Source organism: Homalodisca vitripennis, chromosome 5 (assembly GCF_021130785.1).
Source record: "Homalodisca vitripennis isolate AUS2020 chromosome 5, UT_GWSS_2.1, whole genome shotgun sequence".
Taxonomy (NCBI): domain Eukaryota; kingdom Metazoa; phylum Arthropoda; class Insecta; order Hemiptera; family Cicadellidae; genus Homalodisca; species Homalodisca vitripennis.
The window spans coordinates 1,240,320-1,259,203 of NC_060211.1; the positions used below are offsets into that span (position 1 = coordinate 1,240,320).

General features: G+C 36.7%; 1 protein-coding gene across 1 annotated transcript in view; it reads left to right on the forward strand.

The window, feature by feature from the left end:
• LOC124361718 (laccase-6-like) overlaps positions 1-18,884 on the forward strand; it is a 59,550-nt gene that overhangs the window by 25,419 nt on the left and 15,247 nt on the right. Inside the window, exons 9-10 of the mRNA XM_046815644.1 lie at positions 14,957-15,110; positions 15,822-16,037. Coding sequence (XP_046671600.1) covers positions 14,957-15,110; positions 15,822-16,037 — 370 coding nt within the window. The remainder of the gene's footprint in view (positions 1-14,956; positions 15,111-15,821; positions 16,038-18,884) is intronic.

Genomic DNA, 18,884 nt, shown 5'->3' on the forward strand with positions numbered 1-18,884 from the left:
GCACCAGACCGAGTTTCTCTTGCGCCACTCCCAGCCAAGAACTGAAAGTTTTCAGATAAATAGCCTATTTTGGTGAATCCGTATTAATAAAAGAGTACAACAATGACAAAATTCGAATAGATCTTGAATCAGCTAATATTATAATTTATGATTGAATAAAATATGATGTAACATAATCCCTTCGACGTAAATCAAACAGAAAGCGAATGAAGTAATTTTGTGCTCTTTGCAATTTAGTGCTAAGGGCTACAGTCATGTCATTGATTACAGAGTTGCAGTAGTTAAAGTAAGGAAACACAAGTGACTTGATCAACAGAAGTTTAATGTGAAATGGTAGAAGTCCTTGCATTTGTTTCAGTGTGTTCACAACAGCGAACAGGTGTACACCACTGCATTGGTCCATCCAAGTGTGTTGCTTATGATTAGTAATAGACTTTTTACCCCTTCAACATATGGTAAAAGTTTTCCGTCTACAGTTATTGTCGGTGTATTTTGAAGGCAAAGGAGTTGGCAAGTCGATGATGACAGACAATCATGGGTTGGGTTTTATCCGGGTTAAGTTTAAGTCCATTTTTTAAAGCCCATTGAACAAGTCGTGGTATGTCTTCATTCATCCACTTCACAGTCTGGTTTGTGTCGATAATTTTAAAGTGTGAGTAGATTTCTAAGTCATCAGCATAACAGTGAAATTCGCAATGTCGCAATACAGTGTTAATGTCATTTATGTACAAAATAAAAAGTAGTGGGCCAAGAATTATTCCTTGCGGAACTCCGCAGGTCACAGTTCTGAAATCAGACATTGAGATTTCATAGCACACACACACAGCTTTCTGTCCCTCAGATATGATTTTATCCATGCTAAAGCATTTTCAGAGAAACCTAAATTTTTAAGCTTTTTAAATAGAATGTTATGAATGATCGTATTGAAGGCTTTGCTGAAATCGAATAGAACTAGTCCTTACCCTATTAGCTCTACCCCTATTAGGAACCACCCCTCCTTCCGAGAAAAGCTTTTATTTACTAATCTACATTGTCTCGTCTAAGAGAAACGCTACAGGTCACTTTACTCAGTCAATGCTTTGAACATGACTTATCTAGGTGGAGTTGAAACTCCCAGCAAGTTACAGACAAGCCACTTTACTCAGAGAAACCTTTCAATGTGACCTGTCATATAATTACATAGGGTGTTTATTATTCGCAAGATCCGATTTTCAGCAAGTTTTCCACTTTATTCAGAAAGGCCTTTCAATGTGAATCTCCAAAACACTCGCAGAGAATCGGTTGTTGACACGTTGATTCAGACCGCTGTACTCGGTGAAGTCTTTCAATTTGGTATTTGGTAAACCTCTTTGCTGAGGCTTCTACAGGACACGTATAATTCACCACTATTAAGCGTTGGCATCTGTTGCCGACCCAACAGTATCAATTCTGGTTTTACATTCACAACTATTGGCTTATATTATTCTGTGAATCCCAACAACAATCTTAAGATGACAGAAAATGTGAATTTTTGCATATCTTTTATTTCACCTGGGCCAAACCAGCATGTATTTCCAGGTTCTTCTCGTCTTCAGCATTTGGTAGAATAATATATTTTGTATAGTAATATAAGAACAAATAATATATGTTTTATTGAACTGGCTATACCACCATTTTTGTGTGATCAATTCACACACAAAAAATCTCCTAACGAATATCATCAAAGAGAAAAGCGTGGCCTTAAAGCCAAGAGAGCGCAAGAACTTTGCTTTAGCAGGAGTTATTACTACTAGTCGCGAAGTCCTAATAATCTGAATTATGTTAGGCCTTTCCTTAAATACTAGACCTATGAGAACCCACTTTCTTTACATGCCACCTCAACGATATCGTTTCATCTCTGAGATTCACAGGATCGTTGCCTTGATCTTTAAGCTCAACAGTTATAGTGTGTACCTTTTAAAATTTGAGTGGTAAGTAAACCACTGTACCAGGTGTCTCGATTATTTCATACCCCGGCTGTACTTGTGGAAAGAACTTGTGAATAACAAACTCTCTACACCGTTATCAAACGACCCACGAATAATGTTGCACTCAACTCTTATGCTGTTAACCTGGAGAATGTTCACAGGTAAGGCAGAAGAGTGTACCTTATTAGCTTGCAATACATATCTGCTGAATTTTAATATTGAAGCAATATTCTTGCTTAAATTAATCGTTACTTTTGATCTCAGCCTGATTAGCCTCCAAGCGGACTGTGATACCCTCTGGTAGTCTGGCTTGTATGTAATTCGCAATGTATCTTCTATTTCATAAGACAACTCCTCAAATATCACACCGACATGGTTTCGTAATAAAATTTATCGTTTACATTCTTTTCAATATTGGAAATTGAATTGAATGTGCTCAGATGTATCAATCCAATGACATAATCGCCGTCACTGGTATCGCATGGAGGAAACAAATCACATGTTATTCATGAACCTTCCCCGCTGAAGCAAAGCATTTATACCACTGAAAAACTGCTGTCCACTGGTAACTTACAATCCATCGTAATACTGTCGCACTGATGTCCACATATAACTTAATCGAATCCCTAACTGATTTGATAATTTATACTGTATGTCAGTAGTGGATCCAAAATAGTATATAAGCTCCCAAGGAGGGCACAGATTACCAAAACTGTGAAAATAGCTTCCATTATGCTCGCGTTTTCTATAGCAAACCAAATGAATAACGTCGCCGTAACGTGAGTCCAGATTAACGGACTCGTATTTTCGGGGACCCGTTTGAGGTAACGAGTTCCGCATGAATACCCCTTTAAAATGAGGGACGCATATTTCTTCAATGAAGTGGATCAATTCGAAAATTTTCAACGATATTATTTGGATATATTGAGATTTTTTACAACATCCCCTCTTTTTTTCACTACGTCACCTCTTTGGATACGGTTTAAAGTAAAGACCCCTACCTTTCGTCTTGCTTGTTTTCTTTCCTTCGGCTCTTCCCCCCCGATTTCCGTGTAAGCTTTCATCGCACCTGCTACAGCCAAAGCATCTGCTCTTTCACCTAAAGTTGAACAGGGAGCTCAACAGGATTAGTCATCAACTTTAACCTCTTGTTTCCATGCCACTTGATGTAATATAAAGCGATTAAATTTGTAAGATTTATCCTTAGAATCTTTTAACTGTATGTGTTCTGCCAGTTGAGCGAGAAGCAAAGCGTCGTAGGTCTAATAGCTATACTCATATTGTTCAATCCTTGTTTCCAACCGTCATATCCATCTTTCTCGATCATCACCGATTTACCGGTAAGTGTTTGTAGATTTACCGCGTCAAGATCGTCTTCTAGTCTTTTTACACGCCTTAGTCGGTTTTCATTAATTTCGTAGTCACTACCGAGAGTTAGCTTGAATTCATCTGGGACCTTTCAATTCCCCTTTAATAAATTGCTTGGATCGTCGTCCAAACTTGTCCACTCTCATCGTGCAAGTGATGACGATCCTGGACTTTACTCTTTATAAATATCTTATCCCAGTCAATGAATATTCATCAACGTTTAAAGCGTGCTCCAAATTACCCAATGGCACATCTACATGCGTACCTTATTGATCCAATGGAGCAATTGAACAGCTAAAAGTCTTAGAATTTTCGTAAGAATGTCTCAAACTGTTTAACTTGTCGTTCAGATTGCAGAGCTCCTAATTTGTTGATCAATGTTTCTAGATTAACATCGTCTAATGAATCTCCCGGGATCCGAATGTCATAGTCATCTCCGGAAGTCAGATTGAATCCCTCACTTTTCGGTCCCAGTTATGCTTTGCACGCTTTGACCGTCGTCCAAAATTCTCCACACTAATTGTACAATTGATGAATAGTCCTAACCTTTAATCTTTATACATATCTTATTCTATCCGATATATGGGTTTTCGTCTATATCAAAGACGGCATGGAAACGGACTGGAGGTATGGTTGAATGTATCTTGTTGACCTAATAAAATAGTTGAACAGCTAGACGTCTTATAACTCCCTCGTTAATATTTTGAAAACTATTTATCCGATCTTGCTGATTGAGCATTTGAGTCAAGTAAAGGGTTTCCACATAAGAGCTGTAACAGCTGTGTAATAGCTGGCATCGCTTTTCAAACATCTCCTCAGACTCCAATTCATCCAGTTGAAAGCGATTGTATTTTGTTTTATAGTTTTCTTCAATTTTGATATCTCCGTCATAAGCTGTGTCTTGTTTCGTCTCATGATTGACACTGAACTCAACGCTTGCTATCTGTTTATTTATATAGCATTTACTCATGTAGTGATAAAGTATCGACTAATTTGCACTCATCGTACTCCTGTAAATAGTCTTAGCTTCATTCTGTCGTCAACCTCAACTTCTCCATGGAAAATCTACTTGTCTGAAAAAACAATGCTAGCCTTTTATGTTTTATATGTTCCAAATTATTTCTTTAAGTGAAACATCAGCGGATAGTCTTAGAATAGTATCCGTCAGTTTCACGAATGAATTTAGGAATATTTCTCGTCGTGACAGGTCTCTGAAGATAAACGTCCTTTTGATACCGCCTATAGGGAGTATTTTGGCAATTGTGTACTGGTCGTTCGTCACTGTTATATCCATATACCCTTTCAGATACTGAATCGTTCTTTCAACGTCAGTGTCATGCAGCAGATACAAGTTTAGAAGTAGAAACTGCAAATTCGTGCCAGCTACTAAATAGCTCCGGTATCGTAACTCTGTACTTACCGGTTTCCTCTACTAGAGAGAGACCGAATGTTTCACACTCTAAAGGTTCTGTGGGTAAAGCATATTCTAAGAACTCTGTTTCGAACGGCTTGCTCCGCTTTTTTGTATGCTACCGGGAGTAGACTCGTAGTTTACGTTGCAGCTAATATTTATGTAACACTGTGAACGTAGCACACGTCTATAGAGTGATCTAATCGGAATACTAAGTCCCGTTAAAACTATACACTTGGCGGCGTGAGGAATACTACACCCACACATCAGCAGACTCCAGAATATGTGAGTAAAGATTGGACTACTGTGAGCGTTCCTGAGTATCAATATTGACTTACCAAAGAGGTATGGAAACGGTCGGAATCGAGACAATGAGTTCATAGACTCTTTGACGCTAACGCTCATTCTAATATTATTGTAGTAGTATATCCGCACACTCATTGTGACTCAAGAAAAATTGCCACACCTATACGATACCGCCCTTTATAATTGTCCCGGTCTTAGTCAATTACTAGAAACCCGTGGTTACTGTTGTTATAAGCCTTTAAACTGGTCGTATGCCGTACGTCTGTATTAACATGATAGGTGTAAACTGTCTCAGATTCGTATAGTTCTGCTTTGAAATAATGATAAAGTTCATATTATTGCGTATCAATTGCTTAGAAATACGACTGTAGGTCTGACCGAGATAGAACACATCAATATTGTTGTGTCTATTCATCGTAAATAGGCTCTAACATTGTCATGCTTTTCACAGGCTATGTCATCAAACGCTATGAGTGAGATTATCTTGACGTCATTGGGATTTATCACAGCACTGTTAACATCCGATAGAAAGTACCAGATCTCTTTAGGTAACACCTTTGCAAGGAATGTATATTTAGGCAGATACAGTGATTTGGAAAAAGTATATGTTTTCATAAACCAAACCGTTGGGATTAAAGAAGAGGTTCAACAGCACGTTGGTTTTGCCACAGTTGGAAGTCCCGGCTATAATAAACCGTATCGAATTTTGCAGCAGGGGCCGTGCTTACTACATAATTTGATTTCAGGAACAAACAGATCGAAATAGACACGGGAAGCTTTACGGATAGCTTTACCACCCGAATTGCAACAGGTACTGAATGCGTCACAGGAATGTCTATATTTAAAAATAGGCACCATTATCTCAAAGAACGACTTTTATGTGAATCCATGTGTCACTTGTACTATTAAAACCTGTCCATCTACCTAGCACCTTGTCTTTATTTCTTCTCAAGACCTTTCAATTTTCGGTTCGGGAAGGTACCTGTTATAATTGCTGCGTATTGTTTTGCTCGTGCATTATTAACGTGTTGACTCAGCCATTAACATTCACCTCTACAGTCGTGGTGGAAGTGGGAGTAGCGGGTGCGAATTTGTAATTCCAGATTCAAACACGGAATCCAAATCTGAGAGTGGTTACTATACAGGGGAAGACGGCATAGAGGAGGAAGACAGATTTAATTAGAGTTTGGGTGGTAGAGGTGGGTGGAACAATTCAAGGGAATACTAAGAGAACGACCACTAAGACTTCCAAAAAGGAGTGAGTAATTTTTATTTTTGTCTCCGATTATCATTAACAGGTCACCCTATTTTACTGTGATAATGTTTCCATGTATTGTTCGTATAATACCTCTTAATGGTAGCTGAAGATACCATCTCTGTTTCAGCGTTAGATTGTTTTAGATATCTTACAATAACCGTATAGTAATAGCATACTCACCTTCGCGTTTGCGTTTTGAACCGGTAAGACTTTTGGCTCTTACTGTTATTATTTGTCCCTCCCTGGTCCTCCTTATCCTACTTTTTTCAATACCAAACGTCATACAGGAAGAACCATACCTCTAAGTTTTTCAAATTTACATTTTGCTGCGAAGTCTTTAGGTTAAGTGTTATACACTTGATTTTTCAGACATATACCAAATCGTTTTTATTTGTTGAGAACTCGAGGTAGGAAGTCTTTTGTCCACAAGATATGCATTCAACAATATATGAACCGGAGTCTTTAGCCAACTCGTCTGTTATTTGCCCGAGATAGTCACCGTTATTTACTCTGTACAAACCGTTTCTATACAATTACACTACACTATCGGTATCATAATAAAATACATAAATGCCTAACGCTTCCAATGGTCGTAGAGCTTGAGGCAAGCTTGACTTGTAGTGTAGGTGGCTAGGACTACGTTTACCGTACTTGCAAAATTCTTCTAAAATTGCCAACTAATCAAATCAACGTCTTCCTTGACTTCCTGTATTCTGTTGACGACAACACCTGTGTGCATGCATAATCTAAATAGTTATTCAGGATCCCTTGTTATGAGAGTCTTTGTTTGGTTGTCTCTTTGTCTAAACCTGCCCCAAAACGATTTAAGCATGAATTTCGTGATAGAACAGAGAGCTTAGTTTTTCTCTATGTTAACTAGATCCAGTTTGATCCCTTCGTGCTCATAGTAGTGTAGAGCAAACCTCTCTTTATCCTCACCTATGTCCAAACACGAGGGATAACCTAATGCTTCTTATTTTATCTTTAAGAATTTATCAATAAAGTCTGTGAATATTCCACCTTCTTTAAAGGTGACCATCTTGAACTCCCACAACTCTTGCATTTCAAGAATAACGCAGCCTTTATCTACAGACCTCCTTATTTCGAGCATCCTCCATGTTCCAATCTAAGCTCTATCCTCATCAGTGTATTCGCATTCTGCGCTGTTGAGTGCTTCACAGCAGACTTTCCATAGTACAAAAATTAGTTTGTTGTTCATTCGAGTTTGGAGTATCGGATGGGACAGTTTTTTTTTTAGAGGGAAGTAGCCTACCTTGAATTTAAGCAGACCCTCTTCCTGCATCCTTCGTTCACGACGTTCCTCTTCTCCTAAGTAAATTGTTGGATGACCCAAAGGATATTTGATATTTACATACGTACGGATAAAGGGAGCAGACGTCAACGTATTGGATCGGCTCGTCTTCTGAAATGTATGCAATGGCATTTTCCGTCCTTCCTCTGAAGAGGGCGTCTCGGAGATTGAGCGGTAAAGTGTTCAATATGGGATGGTTTTCCAAATGTGTGAGATCTTGATCTATTTTCAGATTTTTAAATCCACATGTCCGCCAGCTCGTAAGGGATTTTGGAGAGTTTTTCCATTTTGGCTCTTCTCCTCTTGTATCTCAACTCAAGTGTGTCGGAAAGGTCTTCTTTCAGCAGCTCTTCCCTTTTGTTCGAGCACTTTCGGAATTCGTGGTAGTAGCAAGCTTAAAACTCATATATCCGCTCTCCGTCAAAACCGTCCACCTTTTCCGTTTGATTTAAACTACCACTGTAGACCAGCATGTTGGATCCTCATACCTCGCTGCTCTTCCTCCCATGCTGACCATTGCAGTGCAGCAGAAGATTGGGTATCCACCAACCTGTATCCTGTCTTTGGTATTACGCTTATTGTATCCAGCTTCAGGAAATTACGGTTAAATGCCACGAAGCACATAACCATGCATGCACATACATGGTACATGCGCGAGCTATAGTGATAACCTCTAAAAATGGATCGACATTGCATTCGGATCTAAATTTAATACAAGCTTTAGCCAAGATGTCAACATTGGATACGTAATATTCAATCAGTTTCTTCTGAAAGTCGAGTACATAGTTATTAAATACCTGCTCGTTGTGCCATTGTGTAATTGTTACTTTGTTCAAACATTGAATCAGGACAATAATACTCTTTTGCAGGTACAGGACCTGTTTAGTTCTGATTCGCGAGAGTATTGAAGAGACGCGGAAAGTAGCCTTTTTCGTTTCGGAACCTAAGCGAAATTCCTTAGGCAGAGCAGAAAAAAATGTCTTATGGAGTAAACTTTGTTTTTTCCAATGCAAACTGGAAATGAACTCCTTTCCACTGTCGGCAATAACGCACATGTCTTTGAATGGTTTGCGTACTTCCATCACGTAGTTCATAAAATTAGGTATCGGGTCTTATTTAAAGATTTTTCGTTGCAGGCAGTTTTCACATGTCTCGTTGCTATGTATACACAGGTTACAGTACTATTAACAGACACACAAATTAACTTTATGTACCTTGACGTTAGAGTCATTCTCCAGGCGATCATCCTGCCGAGGCTCCAAGTCGAAGAATATGTACAAGAAACTGTCGGTTCTATCCGCTACTGCTTTATTGAGACGCATGTAAAATTGTATGTTTGATGGTTTAAAGGCAGCGCAAATGCTGTAATACACTTCACCGCACTCGTGGCGTGTTTTCCTTTGTTTTCTGTTTATAATTTTAACACAGTCTAGGCACATTTGCACGTTCCTACACAGGTCAACTTGATGGGCAATAAAGCAGCACTGGTTATAAAGTGACGATTATACTCGAAACAAGCTATTCCTGAATGCTCTAGCTTGCAAGGGGGTGAGATTTCATTGTAAACAGAGCAAATTATTGAGCATCTGCGATCTCCTTTATCTTCGTATGGCGCATGGCAGGCTTCACATTAAAAGTGACATGAACATGCTACAGTAAAATAGGTAATTACATTGTAGTGTCCATTGTGGAACTAAAGCTTGATGTTGTACAGTGCGTCACTATTGTGTCCTCTAAAGTACATATCACGGCCTTATGTATTATAACTATAATACTTGTATTATAACTGTTATCTTGTATTTCTTCCAATGGTCATGAAAGTTTTCATCCTTTGCTATTCCCACTCCTTCTTCTTCAGCAATATTGACTTGGTCCTTTGCCATTAATTTGGTTACCTTGTTCGATTGTCTATGTGCTTTGTCTTGACGTATAGCTTTATACTCTTAATCCTTCTTTGCATGCACTTTACGTATGACTAGAGCTCTGGGTAAACATAGGTTGTCCTTATTTTCTACAACGACAATTTCTTCCTAAACCGACAGGAAGACTGACAACAGTATCTGAAACGTGTTAATAAACATAATGGATTCGGCATTACTTTGCACTATTCCGCCAAATATCTGCCATAATATGTCAAGTGGCTGGTCTATAGGTTACGTAGCCCGGTTCATTAAGCTGCTGTTAACCTATCCTACGCACCGAATTATTAATTTTAGGAATAGGATAACAAGCCTATGCGGCTTATAGGATGCAAAATATGCATTTGCAAACTAGGAAAGGTAGTGATGGGTAGTAGGACCTATATTTAATAGATACACTACTATCACTAAACGAAATAACCTATAAGCTGGTCTTAACCTATCCTACGCACCAAATTATTAGTTTTAGGAGTAGGATCACAAACCTATGCGGCTTATAGGATGCAAAATATCCTTTTGCAAACTAGGAAAGGTAGTGAGGGGTAGTAGGACCTATATTTAAAAGATACACTACTATCACTAAACGCAATATTTCATAAGCTGGTCTTAACCTACCCTACGCATCGAATTATTAATTTTTCATAGATTCCGTAGAATTCAAGGTTAACGAATCAGTACTAATTTTTATATTTAATCTTCAACACTTGATATTCCTACTCTTTTCAAATTTCCTTAATGATTACAATTCGGGGTGACTCACCAAACAGATGATGTATTCCGACTGCGTATTCTCTCTTACAGGGCTTCTCTCCTCACGAGCTCCTCCCGTTTGTTTTCAATGGGGTGATCGTGACAGGCGGAGAGAAAGAGTGGGGGCAGAGCCGAGCAGTACCGATAAATCCCGAACATTCCTGACAAACCCTGTACATGCGGCTGATAGCGACCTCAGTTCGGAACGGTTCTGATTTCTATTATCTTACGAATTAATGAGTCGTTTTATATCCGAATTAATGAGTCGTTTTATATCCGAACATATCTGCAAAACATAGAAATTATATCGAATTAATTATATTAATATTGAACTTTCTTTATAACTCCAAAGATACTTTACAAAATGTGAGATGGTGCACAACGAATAAAATGTCATAATCTAGAATAGAATAGAAAAATTATTTATTTTCTTGAAAATATGTACAATAGTAAAATTATATAAACATCATTTATACCTTAAGCACAAACACAAACATTGCTCCTTAGTTGTAGACACAATTGACATGAGAATAAAAATAAAACAATGTTACTTTTTATTAAAGAAATATGAACATGTCTTTTTTTATTTTAATACAGCTAGGGTACATCAATAAACAAAATTCAAGAAAACAAAATAGGACCTCAAAAGGCAAGGAACTGCCTGTGTAGAGGCTCCAACTTTCTTAGAAAAACAAAAGAAAACAACACTCAAGCAAATGAAATTAACAAATAAATTCAAATACGATAAATCTACCCATTTAAACTAAGCTTTAATAAAACAAATTTGAATAAAAAACACATTATATAATTTTCAAAGTCTAAAGCTAATTCAGTATACATAAAATGCCATAAATATAAATTATAACCATATCCAGTTATCTTTTTGTGATATTGGAATATATTCAAATTAATAGGACAAAAGCAACATATTATAATGTGGAGTCCTTAATTTGTAGTAAATAAATTAATAATTACTTAACCAAAAACATAATTATAGAAATATGACAAAATCAATGACAACTACCTGACTTAAATACCTAACATAGCACGTGACATAATTAATAAATACAAAATTATCCTAATTATATTATATTACTGTACAGATTTATGATACAATTATACAAATTTATACAATTTATTGAAGTCTGCCATTGTCACTCAGAAGGCTTAAGTCCAGGCAAATCTGTCTGTTTGTTGGATATATAGAGAATGAGAAATAAGCTATAGACTTGAAATTGTGCATGCAACTTCGACCAAGCCTGATAAGTGTCATTTTGTGTCGTCTGGCGTACGCGATTATAATGCTGATCTGATCTATAGTACATGGAAATTATCGAATAATTTCTAACTAATAGTAATGTAACCTACAAATTATATTTATTTGATTAAGGCAGTTGGAAAATGCAATGAACCAAATATAATGTTACGAAACAATTTTATTGGTTTACATTTTAATACGAAAGATGCAATTAAAAAACTCAACATAATTGTTGATTTTGTGTTTGGAGACCCTGAAGATAAATTCTTTAACTACTATGCTAAGTAGGGCTCTTTTTAATCCTCCTGGATGTTTAATCCACCCTCGAATGTTTTATAGCTACGCCACTGAATGTAACGAAGTTACTTTGTTACATTAGACTTCCTTACGTCTTTTTTGGTATTTCGATACTCCGTTGTATTGGTTTATTTGTATGTAGACAAGAGTAATTGCCTGCCATTAATTACGTTGTAAAATAAATTTAATTGCGCTGCATCCTGCAGCATCCAGCTTTGAAAATGTAATATATATATATATTACATTTATACATATACATACATATACATATTACACCACCAGGCTCTATTAAATTCAGAGGAGTACAGAGCGAGAACGCGCGGACTGCTTATTCCACTATTCTAATACGCGGGCTATCTCTAGTTGGCAGGAGGGGCCCCTCCATCCCCACTTTTTCTCTCCGCCTGTCACGATCACCCCATTGAAAACAAACGGGAGGAGCTCGTTCTCTCCTCGACTCGACCTAACACGACGACGTCCACAAGCAAAAACTCTCCTCCCCTGTCGGGTCGGCTGTATAAGTAGACCGCCAACCGGTCATGCGCAGAAACGCGTTTTCGTCAGTCGTCGCCAGACGCCGCAGCGGCCACATCGGAGCTCCGGCTAACTGCACTGCCCCGAGGAGAGAGGTTCCCTAACCTGAAATCAACTCCTTTTAATGGAATGACGACGACGACGACTATCGACGAAAATAAATCGACACACCTACTTGTCAAAATAAAAGTTTTCTCATTTAAGAAAAAAAAAACGGGGTTTAAAATTGAACCCTTACAGTTTTTAATTTTAATCTGGTCAGTGTGAAACCTAGATCTGTGTCTGTGGTCTGTGTCTGAGGCGTTAGCTATCATACATTCTACAACTTCTCCAAATCTTCTCTTGACCCCATCTAACTCGGTCGTTTCCGACAGGGGGACTGTTGAACTTGAACGTAGTTTTAAATCCATGCAACCTGAATTTTCTGATGTAAGTTTCATTTGTGTTTAGAATATGTACCGGGTCTACATTACTTGCTTACATGATGAAATCCGAAGGTTATTTTAGTGACTAATTACAACTCTATACCGGCCTACGATGAGATAGTAGTTACGCAGCTTGCAGAATAGTAATTGGCATGAAACTAGAGAGGAAAAACTTACCACTGTGAAAAGCAACCAAAACACAAATGTGCGTTGGTCTGAGGTTGGCACTCTTTTAATACTATCGTCCGCCAAGATTAAAAGTATTAAAAGATTAAAATACCATCAATCGCCTGTCATTCGTTCCATTTGTGATGAAATTCCACAAAACATCAACATCCGTTTCGGTCTTTCTTATTGAAACGCGTATTAATTTATGGTAGCGTATTGTCAACTTCAAAGCGCCTGTATGAGTGATGGTATATTGCATGCGCGACTGTTATTAACGAGGTAATACAATCCGCCGTGCCGCTTCCTTGGAATGCACACGTGCATCATGTGGCGAACCATTTTCCATTGGAATGTACAGCTCGCTCCGAACCTGTGTGACTGCTTACGTTGGAATGTGTGACAAGAGGTCACCGCCAGCGCGCGCACACACACACACACACACACACACACACACACACACACACACACACGCCGCTTCCTTGGAATGCACACGTGCATCATGTGGCGAACCATTTTCCATTGGAATGTACAGCTCGCTCCGAACCTGTGTGACTGCTTACGTTGGAATGTGTGACAAGAGGTCACCGCCAGCGCACACACACACACACACACACACACACACACACACACACACACACACGCCGCTTCCTTGGAATGCACACGTGCATCATGTGGCGAACCATTTTCCATTGGAATGTACAGCTCGCTCCGAACCTGTGTGACTGCTTACGTTGGAATGTGTGACAAGAGGTCACCGCCAGCGCACACACACACACACACACACACACACACACACACACACACACACACACACACGCCGCTTCCTTGGAATGCACACGTGCATCATGTGGCGAACCATTTTCCATTGGAATGTACAGCTCGCTCCGAACCTGTGTGACTGCTTACGTTGGAATGTGTGACAAGAGGTCACCGCCAGCGCACACACACACACACACACACACACACACACACACACACACACACACACACGCCGCTTCCTTGGAATGCACACGTGCATCATGTGGCGAACCATTTTCCATTGGAATGTACAGCTCGCTCCGAACCTGTGTGACTGCTTACGTTGGAATGTGTGACAAGAGGTCACCGCCAGCACACACACACACACACACACACACACACACACACACACACACACACACACACACACACACACACAATACTCGCTTTCGAGGTCTAGCTGGGTCCCGAGATATCAGGAGGCCGCGATAAGATACCGGCGGCCTGAGATACAACTTTTTGCGCCGTAATCCGTCATATCTAACACACACGCTGTCACCGTCGCCATGATACCATTCGCCATCGTTGTCCTTGGGGGGGGGGGAGGGCTGTGTGACGTTACATAGCTCTCGGCCAATCAGAGGCCAGGGTTATAGTCGCGCCTGTCCTACTTACGGCAAAGTTTTCATTATTTACACTATTATGGTATTAGTAACAATGCATTAAAACTGTTAAAAGCTTATATCTACATGATTTATTTTTATGATCTAGGTGTCAAATGGCATGTTTTTACGGCATTAAGATCAAAAAATTTCAACCTCAAACCGCCTTCTTGAAACGTCATGATATTTATATTTGCCTTATGATTTTAGACAGGTAGAAAAATAATTGTACCAAATATACACTTTTACTGGTTTTAGAATTACAAATGAAAATGAAAAAGCCCATTGGTACAGACAGACGGTAAACGGAAAGAGACAAACCATCGGTTGTCTTTAGATTTTAGCTACTTTTAGTCCATTGAACAATATGTATATATATAGGAGTTTAGGATAATATACAAATAAAATAAGATCAATTAGAATTTTCCTATCAGAGAGGAAAGAGAATTTAGTGTAAAAAATGCATCAATACATAATCGTAATTGCTGTAAATGTTTTATGGCAACAAACATACATAATTATGTAAACTTATAAAAATGCTAAATTAATTATAATAGAAAAATGAGCAAACAGTTGACAATACAATTAAAAGCTGTAATTTCAGATTTTGAACCCTGTTCAAGTATTTAAAGGCGAGGACTACTCTAACAACGAACTGATTCTTCTAAGTAATCTAACGGGTATGGACCCAGAGAAGTACGGTTATAATGGCACTCCGGACACAACTATTTACATTCAACAGCATGCCCAACTTTATTGTAAGTAGAGTTTCCATTGTTGAAAAGTGAGCAATAAATAGCCACCATATATTATACTTTATTTCTCCCAGATATAAGGGATTTAATTTGAAATAATCATTGTATATTAGTTTTTTCCCTTTTACCATTACCATTTTCAACTGAATATTTATAATAGTTTCAAATAGTATATGTGTGGTTAAAAAAAAGTTAATATTTGTAGTGTACGAATTTGAAACTCTTCTCTAATTATATTTATAATAATCACAAAAACTCAAGATTGCAAACAGATTTCAAAAGAAAAATGTATTAATAAATAAGTTTAGTTGATATCTTTTTATTTACAAAAATTTTTTTTCTTCATAGCAGTTCAGAGTGTGCCAAACATTTTGATTAGTTTTGAAACTTTCTTAAGTGCTCTTACAAGCATAGTTAATTTTGGAGTTAGGCCTAACTACTGCATTTAATCTAAAACATACTCTCGCTTTACAGATGCAAACGTTTTATAACAGATTCATATAAAGCCATATCAATCTTCATTCCCATAACCTAAGAAACATTTAGAATATATTTTAATTAATGATTAGACTGAAATAGCCTAACACTGAAGTATCAATTTTGAATGTATCGATGTTTATAATGATAAAATATCTAGTGTTTACTCGTACATCAGTATTACAGGTTCTAATTTCGATCCACAGTATTTAAACCCAATAATGTTTTACCATACAGTTGAAGCAGATGCACCGGGGCCGTGGCAGCAGTTTAATAACATCACGTTTGAGTTCACCCCCTTCAGCATGCTGACGCAGCGGGAGATGCTGAGTGCCAGTGTCGTCTGTGACGATGTTCCTGACTCTCGTCACTGCATCGGCACGTTCTGTGTCTGTCCTTACACCAAGAAGGTGCCCCTCTACGCTTTAGTTGAAATTGTACTGGTTGACATAAGTGAGTATGATCAAAACAAACACAGTCACAAATTTCAAACATAAATATCTCCATTAGATTCAGTGCTAATCATTAAACCTATATATCTGGAATATACCAAAAGTAATATCAGCCAAAATGAATTTGAAAGTAAAGAAAGAAGCGAAATAATCAGAAAGCTATTACTGTACACAAAATAATCATTTTCATGTTTTTAGGAACTAAATTGTCACCTTTATACCAAAGATACCATAATTGCTTAAATTTATATGAACTAAATTTTAAACACGTTTGAAAACTCGATTTAGAAAATATTGTATGAACATGAATATTCAAGTTTTGAAGACAGTTTTGTATTAAAACGCTTGTTGTTAAATTGTAATTGTATACAAAATAATAAATCTCTCTCTCTATACGGTATATATACATACACCAGGTGACGCAGACCACAAGTGCAGTACGTTAAGTATTTTACACTGGCAAATTAATAATTTCAAAGTTTAAGACTTTTCATCACTCTATTTTCTACAAAGAATTTGACAAACCGTTTAGTAATTTTTAAAGGTCCTTTAACAAGAAATAAAAATATTAATCAAATATATCAAACTAAAAATCAGAGCTCTCTTCTAAAATAAAATAATAAAGTTTCAAATAAAATAAAATACCACTTTAAAATAACTGAAATAAAAATGTTCACTTCTAAGTTCAATCAAAATACAAAATAAAAATTAAAACTTTTCTTTCCACTAGTTGTACCTCAACTTTCAAGTCTATGCAATTTCAGATACAACTCTGTCAAACAATTAATAATTTTCAATTAATTACCAAGTAATAATCCATAATAAAACAGTTCCAGTTAAATATTAATAAATTACTAAATTTATAAATTTCAATTAAAGATATTAACAAAGTTCAATTTTACTTCAATTTTCTTGCAAGTTTAAAACAAATGTAACTTGTATGATTCTATTGTACTCTATTGTTCATCGAGAATCAGTTATTCAGATAGCTCTGTAGTTTATATGAATTTATTTAATTTTTCCTATGAAAAAGAAAAACAACAACATTAATATCAGATCTGGCAGACTATTTCAATATAACGTACAATAAATTTGGTGCATACCTCAAAATCCCTCGCGGAAAAAAATTAGAAACACGGCGCACTGTAATCAACTTAATTCACGAAAATTAGGCCTACCAAAAGAAGGGCGAAAATTACGAGCTGGCGGTTATTATACTCTCCCTTCTCACCAATTCTGTTGGACATCCGCGGTGTTTTCTCATTGGCCCAGGTGTATCCAACTAGGAGAACAATAGCCTTGCCAAATCTACTGCAGAACAAGACAAGTTCTGATAAATTCAAGGTAGAGAACCGCCTTCCTAATAATTTTAAATTTACCAGTACTAACTGGCCAAAGGATTACATATTCGTTTTTATCCCAACTTCTCACAATCTAATTTAAAATTAAATCCCAATATTTCTTTCCCAAAATTTTCATTTAATTTAAGTTTTAATTAAAACATTAGCCAATGTAGCTTTAAAAACGCTACAATAGCCAACTGCTACAAATTTTCTAAATTTCATAGTTGATTCATAACCAAGTTTTTATAAAGATTTTAATAAATTATTGATCAACTTCATCATATTCAGGATTTTATTCTTTAAATTTTGCAATTTTATCTACATATTTCAATAAAATTTGCATAGGATAATGTAACGTGTCTATAGGAAGGTTATCTTCTATAAACCAATTACAACTTTTTTGATTTAATATAAGAGCGATCAATTGGGCTGTAAACTAATAGCCCTTTATTTTAACAATGCACAAGTTCCAATGGAATGGAATAATTAAACTCAGTATAAATTAACAGAAATTTTAATAAAAACCAACACCAATAATTGACCAACGCCAAGCTATCTTTTTTACTTTTAACTTATTCTCACTATTTCGTATCTATAAGCCATCAAATGTTCACATGTCCAGCCTTAAAATTAACAATCAATCAAATCTTTCAATAATTGTGTCCTTCAAGTTCTCAGTGCTAATATTTTCAACACAAACTCAAAATAAAAATCTTCATTCAATTTCAAAATAAAATAATCTTCTTCAAATATAACATGAAACAAATAATAAAATAAGACTTCTTCTCAAAATAAAAATTAAACAAATTAAGGTAATATTAATAATTAATATAGGAACAAAGAAAATGTCCAACCAGTTAAACTCAAAGTTGTATCAATTACAAAGTACTTATTTCCAGTAAATTTCCAATTTACAAGGTTATCGAATTATCCAGAATAATCTGCTTAGCTTTGAATATTAAATTTAGGAGCTTGTAATATATATATATATATATATATATATATATATATATATATAAACTCAGAAAATAAAATAAATTTTCTTTATCAGTAGGCTATTCCTGATTTAACCTCTTGAACAGGAAAATATCATCAAGCAATTTTATATTGAAATGTTAAATTCTAACTTTTCACAGTACCTCACACATTCCCAGAAGACTTCTCCAACAAAAATAACTGTTATAGATTAATTAATTGAAAATACAAACTTTAAATTTTGAAAAGAATTTTAATCTTAAAACTCAACCTTCCTACCGAAATATCTACACGGCAAGAGTAGGCTAATCACTTCTACACGAACTTCTCTCTCTGAGCACACAGCAAAGACTCCTCTGAAAACCCACTTGAATCCACCGGAAGGATCTAGAAGTTCCTCCCACCATATGATCAACCTAACATTGGCCAATCAAAATTGAGCAAACACAATGTCTGAACTGGATGGCACCTATCCAACCCAGACCTGTATCTTATGGCCAATACCTAGAGACAAAAGGAAGCTTCTAGGC